At 36.8% G+C, this 15,636-nt stretch overlaps 1 protein-coding gene across 7 annotated transcripts in view; it reads right to left on the bottom strand.

Moving 5' to 3' along the window:
* The window catches only part of ZFAT (zinc finger and AT-hook domain containing), a 113,849-nt gene that overhangs the window by 6,326 nt on the left and 91,887 nt on the right, over positions 1 to 15,636 (bottom strand). For 5 of the 7 annotated variants that reach the window (XM_072925029.1, XM_072925028.1, XM_072925032.1 and 2 more), the window contains 4 exons: positions 13,749 to 13,887; positions 9,144 to 9,262; positions 7,623 to 7,749; positions 5,952 to 6,082 (listed from right to left, as the gene is read on the bottom strand). In XM_072925029.1, coding sequence (XP_072781130.1) covers positions 5,952 to 6,082; positions 7,623 to 7,749; positions 9,144 to 9,262; positions 13,749 to 13,887 — 516 coding nt within the window. Of the gene's footprint in view, positions 1 to 5,951; positions 6,083 to 7,622; positions 7,750 to 9,143; positions 9,263 to 13,748; positions 13,888 to 14,662; positions 14,755 to 15,636 lie in introns of those variants that run through there. The other 2 variants (XM_072925033.1, XM_072925034.1) reach the window with 2 other exon arrangements.

Here is a 15,636-nt window from a genome sequence, read left to right on the forward strand (position 1 = left end):
GAAGAGATCACAGAATAAAAGGATGAAAGGAACTAAAATAAAGGATGAAACACATGGAAATCCACTATTTTCTGGTTATCTTCTGATAAAGATCTGTTTAGTTACTGTATGTAATAACTGATATACTTATTCTCCAGAAAACATTGTGTCTAAGTTAAAAATAGGTTACTATCCTTTTCAGAAATAGATTTAACCTTTCACTTCGGTCTACAGTAGTAAAATTGTCAGTCCTGTCTCATCTTTCTGAGTGGAAGGAAAAGAAAGAGAATTCAGCAGCCAACTACTGCACTTTATTGTTAATATTCATGTAGTGCTTTGGATCAGGACCTGGATTGTATCAGCTATGCTACATGAAAAGAGTAGTTCATGCCCCAAAGGCCTTATAATTTCAGTATCATTTCAGCATAAAACAAGAAAAAGTAAGCAGACACAGAAAAAGAGAGGTGAGAGCATAAAACATAAATGGGACAGTGGTAGTTCAGCGTGACAGGCATTCGTGTCAATATACAACAGTCTGTTCACAGGTAATTGCTGCCATCATATTTTTGACAAGTAATTGAGAAGACAATGAGGTACAAATTGCTCCTCATTAAAAATCCACACAACTAAGCACAAGATGAAAGAAGGCATTCAAAATTTATTTGAAAAAAGTAATAAGCAACTAAATCTTCGTGGACTGAGCAAAGGTAGAAGACAAAATCTTTAATGAGAAATGGGACTTGAAGTAGAAAAGGAGTAAAAACTTCAGGAAAGGAAAACAAGACTTTGTTTGATGTGGCATAAAAAGGAACATCAAGTAAACAGGATAAGAGAAGGCAATGACAACAAGAGGAGCAAAAGTAATCTTTTTTTTCTTAAAAAAGAAAAGAAAAAAGTTTTTTTTTTCTAAAATAATACAAAAGGGATAAAACATAAAACTGTGAATGTCAGAAAAAAGATTATCAGAGTTAACTGTAGCATAAAATAATGATAGCTTGGGCAACCATTGTAGCTAAAAGGTTGAAATAGGAAACCATATAGGAGTCATCATTCAGAACAAATTGGCAACATTTAGGTATTCACTTTCAGGCATGGCCCAGGAATGTTCCTGAGGAGGAAATCAGCTCTCTGGCTTGAAAAAATAGGAAAGGCATCCCACAGAGTTGAGAAATAAAGTGGACTTCTGATGAACAACTGTGCAGAAAGGCTGATATAATCACCTTATAATAATAATGACTAGTGATTAACACAAACTTCTCAGCCATCTTCAGAGTGAGCTAAAAGTGATGGTTCTAGAGCACACAAACCCAGTGCAGTATCACAGGCCTAAGAAAAAAACAAATTACCAGCAAATTTGTCCATCACTATCTAAATGAGAAAAACCATGACAAACAGGTAACATGCAATCAAATTTGACTGGTTACAACAGTGCACACCAATGTAAACCTTTGGTTTCCAATCCAAAATTGTACTGCTCTGTAGTCGTAATTTGATGCAAAAATAAGAACTTGAATTCTACACGCTTTCTACTCCTTGTGTCAAAGACATCTGATACAAGAAATAAACTGCATTTATGAAAAAATGAATGAATTAAATCAGTTAGTATCTTGCTGCCATTAAACATTCCTGCTAACGAACACCAGGAATGGAAGAGCAACAACTAGAAGAGAAACTAGAGCTGATGGATACAGACCAAGAAGAGGAAACACTTCTGATGTTCTGGTCAATGCAGTAAGGGATTCAGGAACTAAGCTTTCAAGGATATTCTTCATATATAGTGAAATCAAGAATATGCACTTTGAATATTGTTTCCTGGGAGAGTTACTTAAACAGCATTACACACTTAAAGAATCTCCTCTGCCAAAAATAACCTATCAGGGCTGTTCATTTCTGAGGGTAATGTTTCCTCACAAGAAACTCAGTATTTAAAACAAACAAATGTTTAACTTGGAAGAAACTTTTTATGGAATAATTTACATCCTTTATTTGATGTACACTCTAGCTGAAAGAAACAACTAAACATCAAGGCAGTTTGTAATGAAACACTATCTCTATTCTAGTTAGCACACAGATTTTGTGTGAAAAAGCAGTCTTTGAACACAGGCCTGCAGAGACTGTACATCAAGGGTGTGTGTGATAATGGCCTGACTGCTTATGCTTGGCATGTAAGCCAGGAAAATAGTCCACCCCTATAAATAATGAACAGCCTTTTCTAGCAAAATAAACAAAAAAATGAATCAATCTCCACCCTAAGGCACAAGGGTAAAAGTACATCTGTAATAGGACACAGAGAATTGAATGTGCAGAAGGGGAAGTGTCTTGTTTTACCCTTTCAGTCCCTTTACCTTCCCATGTGCTGTTCCCACACAACTCCTTTCTCCCCAGTCTCTTGCCTATATTTACCATCCACTATGGAGCGTATTTCCTGGCTTTTCCTGGCCTTTCTAAGCTCTTTCCTCCTTGTTCTTCAAGCTTAGCACTCCTTCTTCTCTCCTTTTCCCCACCTTGCTACTTTTTTTGTCTTTAAGCAGAGCAGAAGGTATCAAATGTCCTGCCATGAAGAAATATCTTCATCAGCTCTTTCACAGAGATCCAGAGTGGATCCCAGTAACTGGACAAGGATGGATTTCTCCTGCCACACTGTGATCAAGCCTTCAAAGGGGATTTTTGCCTGTCTCAGATCATATTGGTAAAACTTCACATTAGTAACTTTTTTTCTCAGGCATTTGATATTTATATTACACTCCTTAGAAGCTGCATATTTTCAGTGCTCAAACAACTGGATTCATCCAAAATTAGAAAAAAATTTAACTTTGATAACAGATTAGTATACTGACTCACAGGCAAAATTAAGATAAAATAATTTCAGGCTCCAGACACAACCTTGGAAAGGTCTCGTACATGTGACACTAACAGAGCCAACAATTATTCCTATTTACCAAACATAATCCAAGCTCAGCAGGGCTAACTTTGCATTTTTGGGGTTTAAAAATGATAAGCTGAATCCCAATTCTACCTGGAATTGGTTACTGTTACGTTGTCAAAGCCTTTTCTTTAATATAACCACTCATATAAACAAGAAATATAAAGTTTCCTAAGTCAGAACTGAAATTTTGTTCTCAACATGTAATTCAGGAGTTGTGAAGGACAATCTGATCTTGATTTCACCTCCTTTATAATGTGTATTTATAATTTAGTGTACTTGCAGTAAGACCACAAAGAGAACAATAATTCTAATAGAAGAACTCCTCAAACATGTTATCCTTTATGTCCTGTGACCTAGTAGAAAACAATTTTAAAATTACCAGTTAGACCTAATTAATAAACCAGGCATCTTCTAAGATGCTGAAAAGGACATTGGGATAAATACTGAGTTTTTTCTGGAGGCAAAATGCTGGCATTAACCTGAAGCTCTAGAAGCACAGCACACAGATTAGGGAAGTGCTAAAGTATGAGCATAGCAGCATTACTGAGAGATACAGCTTATTTATACAAGATGTTGAGGATAAAGTAAATGAGAATTTTATGAGTTAAAAATAAGGTCAAGGACAATACTGTGGCAGAAATAAATTTCCAGGGAGGAAAGATGAAACAAAACCAGGAACATTATTATAGTGTAACATTTACAGCAAAAAAAAAAAAAAATCCTTTTGAAACATTCTAGTAGTTTAGAATTAGAAGAAATTTCTTGGTGCAAATAGAGAAATATGAAGGAAATTTGTGAGGGCTAGCTGAAAATGAGATTTGAAAGTAAGAACTGATATAAGAAATGGATAATGTATGTCCTTAGAGAAAAAGAAAAAAACAAACAGCATAAAAATCAGGACAGCTACAATAAATGTTGTTAAGGAAAGAAAAAATGGATCCAAGCTGCTAAGCAAGGACTCTGTGAGGCCATTAGAGAGCAGGAGTGGAAATTCAGTGACGGATGATGTCGATAGATTGCTGACACCCTGAATGAATTCTTTGTCTCACAATCCACAAGAGAAGCTGAAGGTCACAGAACAAAGTGTGGAATACATTTTCCAGTAGGAAAGTAAAATATGAACATATCTAAAGGTCACTTCAAGGTTAACAATTAGGAACCTATGATAATTAAAACCCAACAAAGTCATAGGTACAAATGAGGGATATTCCACAGAAAGCAACTCACTATTGAAGAAAAAACTGACAGTTTCTAATGGGAGAGGATTAAAGTCATTTAAAATAACACTTAAAGACTTCTTTCCCTCAGATTAAAATTGGGTGCGCCTGTAATTCTGGAGCAATTTTCTGGTGGGAAGACAAGAGCTAGAAAGTAACAACAGCTATGTAACAGACCAGACTATGATAAAAAACCAACTTCTATAGAAAAATAAAAGAAAAAAGAGAAAAAGAGAAAAATTAAAAGAAAAATTTTTAAAATTTAAAGATTCTAAAGGGAAGGGGAAATGGGGCATGAAAAGAAAAGTAGTAAAGAGATTCTGTGCTCTAAAAATTTAATATTTCATTTAATACAGGAGTGGTGCTTGTAAGAGTTTGTTATCACTGAGAGTCACTGATCTATAGAGGGAAAAAGAAGGGATTAAGGTTTAGCAGTCTGCAAACTCAAAAGGCTAGAAATATGGATTGAAAAGTGAAGAAGAAAATTAATTTGTAATATAAATATTTACTTAGAAAAAGTTACCAGTAAATTCAGAGGGTCCAACAAGGAAGTTAATAGATTTTATGATGACTCAGATATTGATCAGAGTTAATACCTGTATATTTAAAGTTCAACACTCAGATATCAAAACATTCTCTAGGCAGCTCTCCTTCAGCAGCCACTTTCTCCTATACCTTTAGTACAACAGCTTCAAAAGATGAATTTCTTTAGGGAAGAACTAATTTAAATAATATTGACAAACACCCATTGCTAATACTGCATCCAACCCCTAAACAGGTCACCTCTATAGCACAGCATGTACATTCTGTGCGTACTGTATAATAGGTTTTTTGAAACTTGCACATAATTGGACCACACTGTTTCTTCTCTTTAATGACTGAATCTAGTCTTCAAATTTGGGTATGCTACTCTATAAAAAAGCTCTAAACTCTTACATCGTTTCTAGTCAAATACCTTTCAAGTATTGCAAATGAATATCTGAAAATGCTCTGGTGTCAAATTCTGCCTTGTCTTTGTGACATTGGGCAGCAAGCTTAGGAATTATCCAAGTACTTCACAGACCATGAACTTCAGACTTCTTTGAAGCTCTCATGAATTCAATGTTCAAAACACTACAAAATTGCTGAACTCAAAAAGTTAGTTTTAGCACTCAAAATAATCAGTTCTGGTTCATTTAAATAAAAGGAGTTACTTAAAGTCTTTGGAAAGTTAAAACTTCGCATGTACTTTCCTTTCCTCACCTGTCAATCACTGAGTGCAGACACCCCAGTGAATCAGTGGGGAAAGGGATAAGCAAAGAGCTGTGTGAAAGAGAAGGAACAAGCAGAGTTTAAAGAACACTGAGAGGAGAATGAAAAATGGAAGTTAGCAGACACCTCTGAGGAGGAAATACTGAGCAAAAGTCTTTGTGTTTGAAACCCAACAGACACCTCAAATTGAAAATTATTTCCTTTTGCTTGCTGCACCAAGGACCACCTGAATCTTTTATACGACAATGGCATTAAGTGTCTGCATAAAATATAAGTGTGTTATTTTATAGAGCCTGAAAACATCTGTTAGAAAAAAGCTGTATTATATACATACAAAACTATATACATTTTTAGATATATAAAATATATGTATATATATATGTATACATGTATATATAAACATGTCCATGTGTGGGCGTGTAAACACACATACATACAACACCCAGTGAAAAATCGGGAAAAATCTCTATGTGTCTTGAATGATCATTTAAAATTTGTCCCCTGCAAAGTAACACCCATTTCACAGTAAATAGATGAAAATTAAATGTGGCTGGTGTAGAGAAGGAAGGAGCTCTTACCTGCTTCACCACCGTCACCGTGCCAGGTGCCATGGTAACGACAGAAGCCACTGCGGTGGCATCGTGGGACTCCGAACCCAGCTCAATGATCTGCTGCAGGATGTTCACAGCTGTTGGATCCAGTCCTTCACCTTACCAGAAAGACAGCAGCCATAAGATCATCACAGTAGAACAGTTCTGAGGCTATGTGAATCAAACAGCACAGCCTTGACTCGCAGTGCTGCTGGTACAATTCAAAAAGCTCAATAATGTGACATTTTAATAACAGATCTATGGCAGGGAAGTAGTCACAAAATAAATTTGCCCAGGGAATGCATGAATCAGCAAGTGCAGCCACACTTATCACTTCTATGCCTATTTGAAAGAGACCTAAAAGAGTACATTACATAGTCGTGTAAAACTTCCTTATATTTGCTCTAATCACTGTCAGAGACAGAAAACAGATAGAAAATAGAATAAATCTGATTTCCTAAGTTAAATTCTTTTAAACTGAGGTTGATACTGTGATGGTATAGGTAGTCTAGGTCAGATAATTTAATTTCAAATAGAAAGTAGTTATATTTTGTAATTTATGTAAGAAACAAGTGTATCTGAGTACTGAAAAAGGTTTGCTTGCTTTGGGTTTTTTAACTATAAAACTGCCTCTAGACAAGATACTACTCTTTGTATACAGAGGGAATATGCTGGAAGAGTACCTGAAGTTAGATGCTCTAAAAAGATTACTCAAAATATTATAGTTGCATGCTTAAAATAAAGGCTGCTATGTACAGTACATTCCATGACTATATTTATTTTTAGATATACAGAAGGAAAGTTCTCAAGAAGTTTTCACTTATTCAGAATCTCAACTTATTAAAGTAATATACATAAACTGGCAGTAATGTAATTTAATTGCAATATGCTTGGAAAATCCATAAAAACTGAGAGGTTTTGAAATATATCTCTACTGTGAACTATAGAGACTCCAATGGTAAACAATTGTAAAATGCTGTCTTCTCATAACCAAGGCATTTATTTATATGTATTAAAAAAAAACCAAACAACATAGGAACACCTACTCTAGTCTCTGGTGTTTTAACACTCTCAGAAATCTGGGCATTTTCTCCTTTTCTCCTGGTTTTTGTTATTTCCCACTTGGCAGACATTTTCTAATACTACTCTTCTACTCCTTTCCTTCTCAACATGATACAGAATAGCTCACTTAGTTTCGTGTACCACCAACATTGAGATTGTTAGTGCTGTCTTGGGAATGTGGTAAATGAGCTATTCCACCATGTCTCTCCTGCAGTCTTGCTGACTAAAGCCAGAGAGAGAGAAAATAATAGCCAGAGAATTGTCATTAGATACACACCATCTACTCTGCCAAGATAGCTAATTTCACAGCATATTTAATAATATAGGCAGGAAATTCCACACAGCTAATAATAAAGTGCAAAACAGGCAGTGATAAGTATTAATGACTTCAGGATATAGGAATTCATAACGAATTATAATTTTTCATTTATACTTAAAGAAAATATAACCCCCCAGAAGTAAGTTCTGGATGACTTATTTCATAATTTTTAATAGAAGATTACACGAGGTCATATATTGCTCAGTACACGCAAAAGAACTGGATATTTTGGAAGAAAAGGTGTATTTGTGTTCCAGCCTAGGAAAAAGGTAACTTACTATTCTCAGAAGTGTATCTGAGGTTCTGTAATGCAGCCACAGCAGCTTGAGTGCCTTGAACATCTTCTCCAGCCTCTGTGATATGGAGATACTGAGTGGATGCTTCTTCGGAAACCTTGGCAGTTAACTTGGAAACAAAACCCAGCCAAGGCATGAATAATCTCATTTCACTGATTTAACAGCAATAAGGAATGAGTTTGGACGACAAATACTGTAACAAGAGCTATACTGGGTGAAACAGAATTCAAGAAGAGTGTTACATGGGAGACAGGATAATAATCCCACAGTATTCTTCTAGATTTTACTTCAAAAGTTGTTTTAAGGATGTAAAGTTATCCTGACCTTATTTTTGTTGCACAGTTATCTTAGAAATAACAACAGACTTGTACTATACCAGGGTTTAGCAAAGGCCTTTTGAGCAAAATGAATTTATAATGGGAGATCTGCTAAAACACCTCAGAAACTTGGAAAAAATGGCATTTTGTTTCAGACAAGTTATTCTTTCCACAAACTAAGTTTTTTTTCAAGACAAGCTGTCAATATATATTCCTGCTCTGATGGGACTCTATTGCCAATTCAGCAACAAAGTCATTCTTGCACCCAGGATGTCCCCTTATTTTTCCAGCTTTCGGCAGCTACAGGGAACGTGTACAGATAATCATTTGGAATATGGAAAAAAGACTTTGAAGGGTTGCATTTCAAAAGGCTTGTCCTGTCTTCTTTGAACAGCTATCCAAATAGAACCTACTCCAGACTTATTCTTCTGTGTGTGGATATTCAATAACTGTTACAGAAGACCTGCAGGTCAGCTCTTCCAAATCAGGCATTAAACTTGTGATGGGGGTCAGACTGAAATTCAGCAGAAGAGGTCTTAAACTGTGGGGTTCAGCCAGCTGCAGCTGCTCTTGGCTTTTTCCTCTCTCTGGACTTCAAAATCAGCCTACTCGGGCAGTAGAAGACACTCTGCTGGCCAATCATAATATTGTAATGAAAGTGTCTAAATCTGTGCTTTTCCCACTGATTCTGCATCTCCAGGATTGAAGCTGAAAGCATGGAACATACCATAGAAGATTAACTCTGCATAACATTATAATTTTTTCAGCTAGTCAATTTAAAAATTCAGTTTTCTAGATTCTAGCCTTCTCTGCACCAAGACATAAGCTTTTTTCTGCAGCTTCGCTCATCTTACAGTTAACACCAGTAAATATTCAGGATATTACAAAATGCAGTAAATTTTTCAATTTCACATTTTTTTGCTAAAGCTTTCACCCTTTCTGCTGCAAACAGAGGACTAGAAGCCTCAAATGCAAAAATAAGCATTTACAAGGTTGTTAACCCTACCATATATTAAAATTTAACAGATATAGCAAGGCATGCATTTAAGTAAAGATAAGATCCCATGACCTTCTCATCTTATATAAAGTCAGAACCACATTTTATACACTTCTTATTTTTATCCTTACTTTTCTCCCCAGAATTTTAAAAAACCTTGGGGTCAAAGCTGTTGTTATTTTGCTTTACCTCCCATTTGGTCTCCCCATCGTTCTCCACCAACTTCATTCCATGCTTGTTTTTAAGATGTCTGTTGAACTCCCATTTTGTACCATACACAAAGCTGCAAACAGGACACTTAATGCCACCTACAAGAAAACACAAATAAATTATTTGTGTTATTTTCATATAAATTATTTTTCAACACAGCAACAACCTGTTTTATTTGACCCCATCTCAATCAAGCCGTGTAACTGTAAAACATTTCATTTTAGTTATTTGTCCAACTTTTTTATATGAGACAAAAAAAGCCTTTTCTTCTTTTGCTTATGGAAGTCGTTTGGTCAAATGTTAGATATCACTTGACTGTAATAATGCAAGTAAGTATTTCTCTTTTTTCCCTCTATTGACTAAAGACAACATGAATAACCTGCATGTGATAAATTGTTGCATTAGGTGACCAGAACTCACTGTAACAAATCTAATTGCAGGAACTGTGCTACCACATGCCTGACTCCACATCATCGTGACAAAAGATCATTCTCACCCATCATGTTCCAAGGCATCAAACACACCCACAGAAGCTGGACTTCTCCTTAAACAACCTGAAAAATCCCACGCATTTCTCTGACCCTGGGTGATTCCAATTTCTAACCACAAGCCCAGAAATTACATACTGCTGTCTATCCTTGGCAATGCAGTTGCTCCAATGAACACAGTCCCTCTTCTATGAATCATTCATTTATTTATAAGCTTATTCTAGGAATCTTGAGTTCAGTCCAGCAGTCTACATTCATATAAATATTTCCAATTAAGTTTTTTTGCAGTGCCTGCAATGCAGTCAAAAACCAACTGAGAGTAAAGGAGATGAGAAAGTGTGAGGCAATTCACTCTGGGCTCAGTAGGTAACTTAGAACAAGCAGACTACAATACAAATAGATATAGACAGCTTTTATTAGATATTAATCTTTGTTACTTTCCCCTCTCAATTTCTTTTCAAGCCTTTTTGCTTGCTGGTACTCCCTCCTTTTCATCTACAGTCTCTTAATTTCAAAGGATTTGTTTAATATCAGGCTTGAAAGGTCTTCCTTTATATGAATACATGAATAATTTTCCAAAATTGCTTTTCAGATCTATAAATACACTAATTGAAAGTAAATAGCAGCTTGTCAGACAGCAAGGTGCAATGTCTGGACCAAGCAGCTCAGAAACTTAGAAAATCATCCAAAGATTTGGGTTGGAAAGGACCTTAAGATCCCCTTGTTCCGACACCCCTGCCAATTGGCAGGGACATCTTCCACCAGACCAGCTGGCTCAGGGCTCCATCCAGCCTGGCCTTGAACATTTCTAGGCATGGGACATCCGCAATTTATCTGGGTAATTTGTTCCTCACAGTAAAGAATTTCTTCTTAACATCTATTACCTTGTATGACACCCAGGTGTCATATGTGACAAATATGATTTACTTGTCATACTGCATAATGTGTCCACAGTAATCTCTTTGTGTTGTATGAACCAAATACAGAAGACATTCTGATTTCCAAATCAGGAAAACTTTTATTAACTTCAATAGAATTCATGGTTATCACTTCCAAATGCAAATGTCTCTCACCAGGAACAATTCTTCCCCCACTGAGATAACAATACACTGAGAAAAATTGATGTTTCTATAGCATGATAAGGAATCTCTGGTCTTATTTGGAGCCCAGGTGCAAGATACATCTGATGCATCACAGAACAGGAAATTGAGTTGGCAAAGGAAGCTGCATGTGGGAAAATCACAGCTATTAATACAGCTCAGGGCTTCATTACAGAGACCTGAGAAGAGACACTGACTTCACAGCTCCTACATGGATTTGATGCCTCATTACTACTCTAAAATGCCTGACTTTTCCACAGGTGAATGTGGAAAATAGGCACAGCACTACTGTCAGCACAGGGAATATAAATGAAGGAGAGGAAGAGAAAGAAGGATGCAAAGCCAGAGATGGAAAGAACAGAAAATATTGTTTCTGTTGTTTCTGTCCCCTTGTAGGAGGGGACCTACAAGGTCCATCCAGTCCAACTGCCTGGTCAATTCAGAGGAGACCAAAAGTTAAAGCTGTTGTTAAGGGCATTGCCCAAATACCCCTTAAACACTGACAGCCTTCAGTCATTGATCACCACTTTGAGAAGCCTTTTCCAGTTTCACCAACCTCTCAGTAAAGAAATGCTTCCTAATGTCCAGTCTAAGCCTCCCAGGCACAGTTTTAAACCATTCCAACGTGTTCCAGCACTGGATCCCAAGGAGAAGAGCTCAGCACCTCCCTCTCCCCTTCCCCCCTCAGGAAGCTGTCAGAGGGCGATGTGGCTGCCCCTCAGCCTCCTCCAAACCAGACAAGCCCAGGGCCCTCAGGTGCTCCTCACAGGACACAACTTCCAGCCCCATCACCATCTTTGTTACCCTCTGGACACAGCCATGAACCTTCACATCCTCACCTGGTGGGTCCCAGCCCTGCACTCGGGGTTCCCACCCTGAGCCCAGCAGGACAATCCTCTCTTTTCCCTGCTGCCCATGCTGTGTTTCATGCCCCCCAGGATGGGATTTGACAATCCTCTCTTTTCCCTGCTGCCCATACTCTGTTTCACACCCCAGGATGGGATTTGACAATCCTCTCTTTTCCCTGCTGCCCATGCTGTGTTTCATGCACCCCAGGATGGGATTTTACAATCCTCTCTTTTCCCTGCTGCCCATGTTCTGTTTCACACCCCAGGATGGGATTTGCCCTCTGGACTGCCAGGGATCACTTTTGGCTCCTGGAGAGCTGCTGCCAACCAGATCCCAGGCATTGCTCCACGCTGGGGGCAGAAGCTGACATTTGACCGTGTTAAATTTCATCCTGCCCAATGTTCCAATGTGGTGGGAAAAGGATATCTGCCACAGGAAAAAGTTAAAGACTCTTCTCTCTTATCCCACTCCAACGTCTCCATTTTAAGACTACTCTTACATCTCAACAACTTTACAGTTCTTTTGTTTCAGTGGAAAAGAATTACCTTCAGAAAAGCATTTATCTGGCTCCCAAAGAGGAAGGAAAGCCTAATCAGTATAAGATTAATTTTCTTTGTTCCAAACATTTCAAGTATGATCCTTAATTTATACTGAGAGAATTAATTATCATATAACTATTCCTAAAAGAAGCTACAGACAAATAATTCCTTGCAGTGCTCCGATATTTGGGAAGTTAAACAAAGCTCCCCATGACGAGTTTTTCCTTCATCTGGGTGACTACAAATTAGAGGCTCTGAGTACTGACCAAGCAAATATTACTTTGTTAAAACAACTGCCGGCTCCCCATGGACTTGTACTGCCCGTGAAAATAATAATAAAATTATACTATATATACGTACTCTGTTATAGATATTTACTTTTAAAATTATTTGGTTGGGTTGGGGGTTTTTTTGACAATAGGAAACAAAGAAATGTTACATAAAACCAACACAGACTCAGATTACTTATTGTATTTATGCATTTTCCCCTTATAGAGCAAGTTTAAAGGGAGAGTCTATGACTGAGTTATCTTTCTCTGTATCATGATTTCAGTATTTTAACATGGATTAATGCCTTCAATAGATAAATCGTATGTGTTAATTCTTTGGAAATAGCATTTAGAAATAATGTAACCTTAGAAGAATTACATTTAATTCATTAGCTAATACAACAGCATTATTTTGGTCTCCATTCCTCTTCAACAAAATCAGAAACTGAAGATTCCCAAAGATTAAACTGTTGGTAGTTTATATTTAAAAACAGGGAAAACACTTGCTAAAATTATGAGTAACAAAGTGAGAAACTTAATTTTACCAAAAATTAAAATATTTTCCACACAATTTAACATTTAATCTGGCTTTCTCCTTTTCTTGCTCAATATTCCTCACACCAAGCACTAGAACTGCAGGAGCTTTACACCCATAAATGAACCTGACTGTACAAACAGTTGTTTGCCTTGGTTCATCTACCTGGTGTGAAACAGCAAAACTACTTACTGTTGTCAGACTAATCCTAAATTAGACTGTTAAGATTTCTGTTACACTACTAAAAAATTCTTGGTTTACTTTCACAGACAAGGTGTGCTTCCTTTGCCCATAAACAATATTCTGAGCATAACAACTCCTAACCTGTTTTACCTGTACTCTCTTTTCTCCACGGATTTTTCTAGTGGGGGAATAATTTGCTGACATCTACTTTTCAGTCTCTTTCCTTATGTTTGCTGAACCTTACCTCAAGTTCAACCTTGCAGAATTGTCACAGAAATTTATCAGCAGAATGGTAGAAATTTATCATTCATTTCAACATGCAGTAACACTTGACTTACAAACGGAGACAAACAAGTGTAAATGATAAATGTATGCAACAACAAATAGCATAGTCAAGGTCAAACAAAACTTGGTTCCCACACCCTTAAAAACCAAGAACAAAGGACACTGAATGAAGGGTAAAAGGTGGCCATTTCAGAAATACTAAAAAGGAATAATGATTTATCATGTAACACCCAATAAACTGAAGAACACATACTGCACAAAAGTTTACCTTCACACCAACTTTGCTTCAGCAAAAAAAAAACCAAACCAAAAAACTCTTATTTGGTGGAGTTGTACCTTGCTGGATAAGAGCTTCAGCTGCAGGCTCCCCAGACCCTGCATTGACATACTCTTCATTGGGATGCTTCCTGTTGTAATGCCTCTTCAGGGAACCAGATATATTGCAGGAATAGTGGCAATGTGCACAGCGGAAGGGCTGGGAGCAAAAAGGAAAATGTTGGACTGTATTTCCTCACCTATTCAGGATACTGGTCTAAGCTACAAGATTTTGATCCCAAGAAACTATGTTCATTTCTGGCTTGGGCACCTTTCAAGGAAACCCTTGAAAATTCAAAATAAATTGAAGCTGTAACTAAGCATTACCTAAATTATTTTTTATTATGTGCAAGACAACAAATATTCTCACTATTATAAGATTATTACCCAGTTTTTGTAATTATAAGATTATTACCTAGTTTTTGTAATTATAAGATTATTAACTAGTTTTTGTAATTCAGTAAATTGTATGACTTCATAATTTATGATAACAGGTCTGACCATGTGGAGACTCTACTATGAAATGACTCAGCTGCTGTGAGCTTTGGTCTGACAAAGGGCAGCAGGAAAACTAATTTAACTGAAAGTACAAGATGATTCTACAGCCAATCTAATTTTCCTTTTTTCCTTTCCTTTCATTTTTTCCTTTCCTTTCCTTTCACCTCTCCCTGGCATTTGCATTTCTCTGACCATTTGGTAAGCTGATTTTGGCAACTAAATTAATTAATTTTTAAGAACACATCTCTCTTCAATTGTCAGAGAGAAATATTCCTAAAGAAAGAAAAAAATTTGGAAAGCAAACATTTGAGCCTAAAGTTAACCTTTGATAATAATTTCTGACTGAGATATATCAGTTATAGGAAGCCTGACACAACCATTAGGTCCTGTAAAAGCATGCAGATGTTGACTGAAGTCCTCAGGGAAAAGTCAAGTACCTCAGAACAGGATGGAAAATGTTTCATGCAGAGCAGTCCCACCTAAAACTCCTCAGCAGAAAATGGTTGGTACAGAAATGTTCATCCAGGAGCTGAATTTAAAGCAGGGAAATGTCTGCAGTCAGGGTACATTGATTAGAACACTCTCCTAAGCTCATTGCTCGTGATCTTCCTTCAGGCTCCAAACAGCAAAAATAAGGAAGAAAAGTGATGTTCAGACTCCCTTAACCCTATGCTTCAGAGGGTACTGTAACATTCAGCTTCTCAGTATTTCAGAGATGGGTACTCTCTTTCTATTGCCGAAACTGTCATTTTTTAAGGAAAATAATCCAGAGTGCTGTGCTCTCGTAGCACTCACTTGTGCAAGTCGTGCATGTTAGCTGCTATTACACAGCAGGACTGCAAATTCATGGAGCTGGGAAATATGATGGATTAAAGGATCATTAGGTCACAAAAGTAGTGACATTTCTCTGAGCCTGATAAGCATGTAAACAACTGTCCTATAAAGAGGCAAACATTTTTTTAACTCCTTTAAACAAATACTCCTGATTGATCTAATCCAGTGTTCAGTTCTCTTGACAATGTCCTGAATTGCCACACTTATGTGTAGGCAGATCCCAAGGTCAGAACCAGCTGCATTTCAAGAACTGCACTGTGAGTGCATTCATCACTTTAGCCATCAAAAAAAGGAAATTATGTATTTTCATTTCCAAAAAAATATTTTTAAAAATGTAAGTCTGGAGCAAAATCACATACTTAAGACAGAAAAATTATTTGTTCAAAATGTATAATCTCTTTAGATGACTTGTTTTGTCTTCCAAAACTTAAACCATCATTGAAAAGACTGCTTGCCTTGCTGCTTTATGGTACTTGTTAAGAATGCCTGCAGTGTACTCTTTATAGAAGTAAAATGATCTGTCAGATAATGAAAGATGCTACATATGAAAATAGTATGATGTTTTCAATAAGAAATA

This window comes from Taeniopygia guttata, chromosome 2 (genome assembly GCF_048771995.1).
Source record: "Taeniopygia guttata chromosome 2, bTaeGut7.mat, whole genome shotgun sequence".
Lineage (NCBI taxonomy): Eukaryota > Metazoa > Chordata > Aves > Passeriformes > Estrildidae > Taeniopygia > Taeniopygia guttata.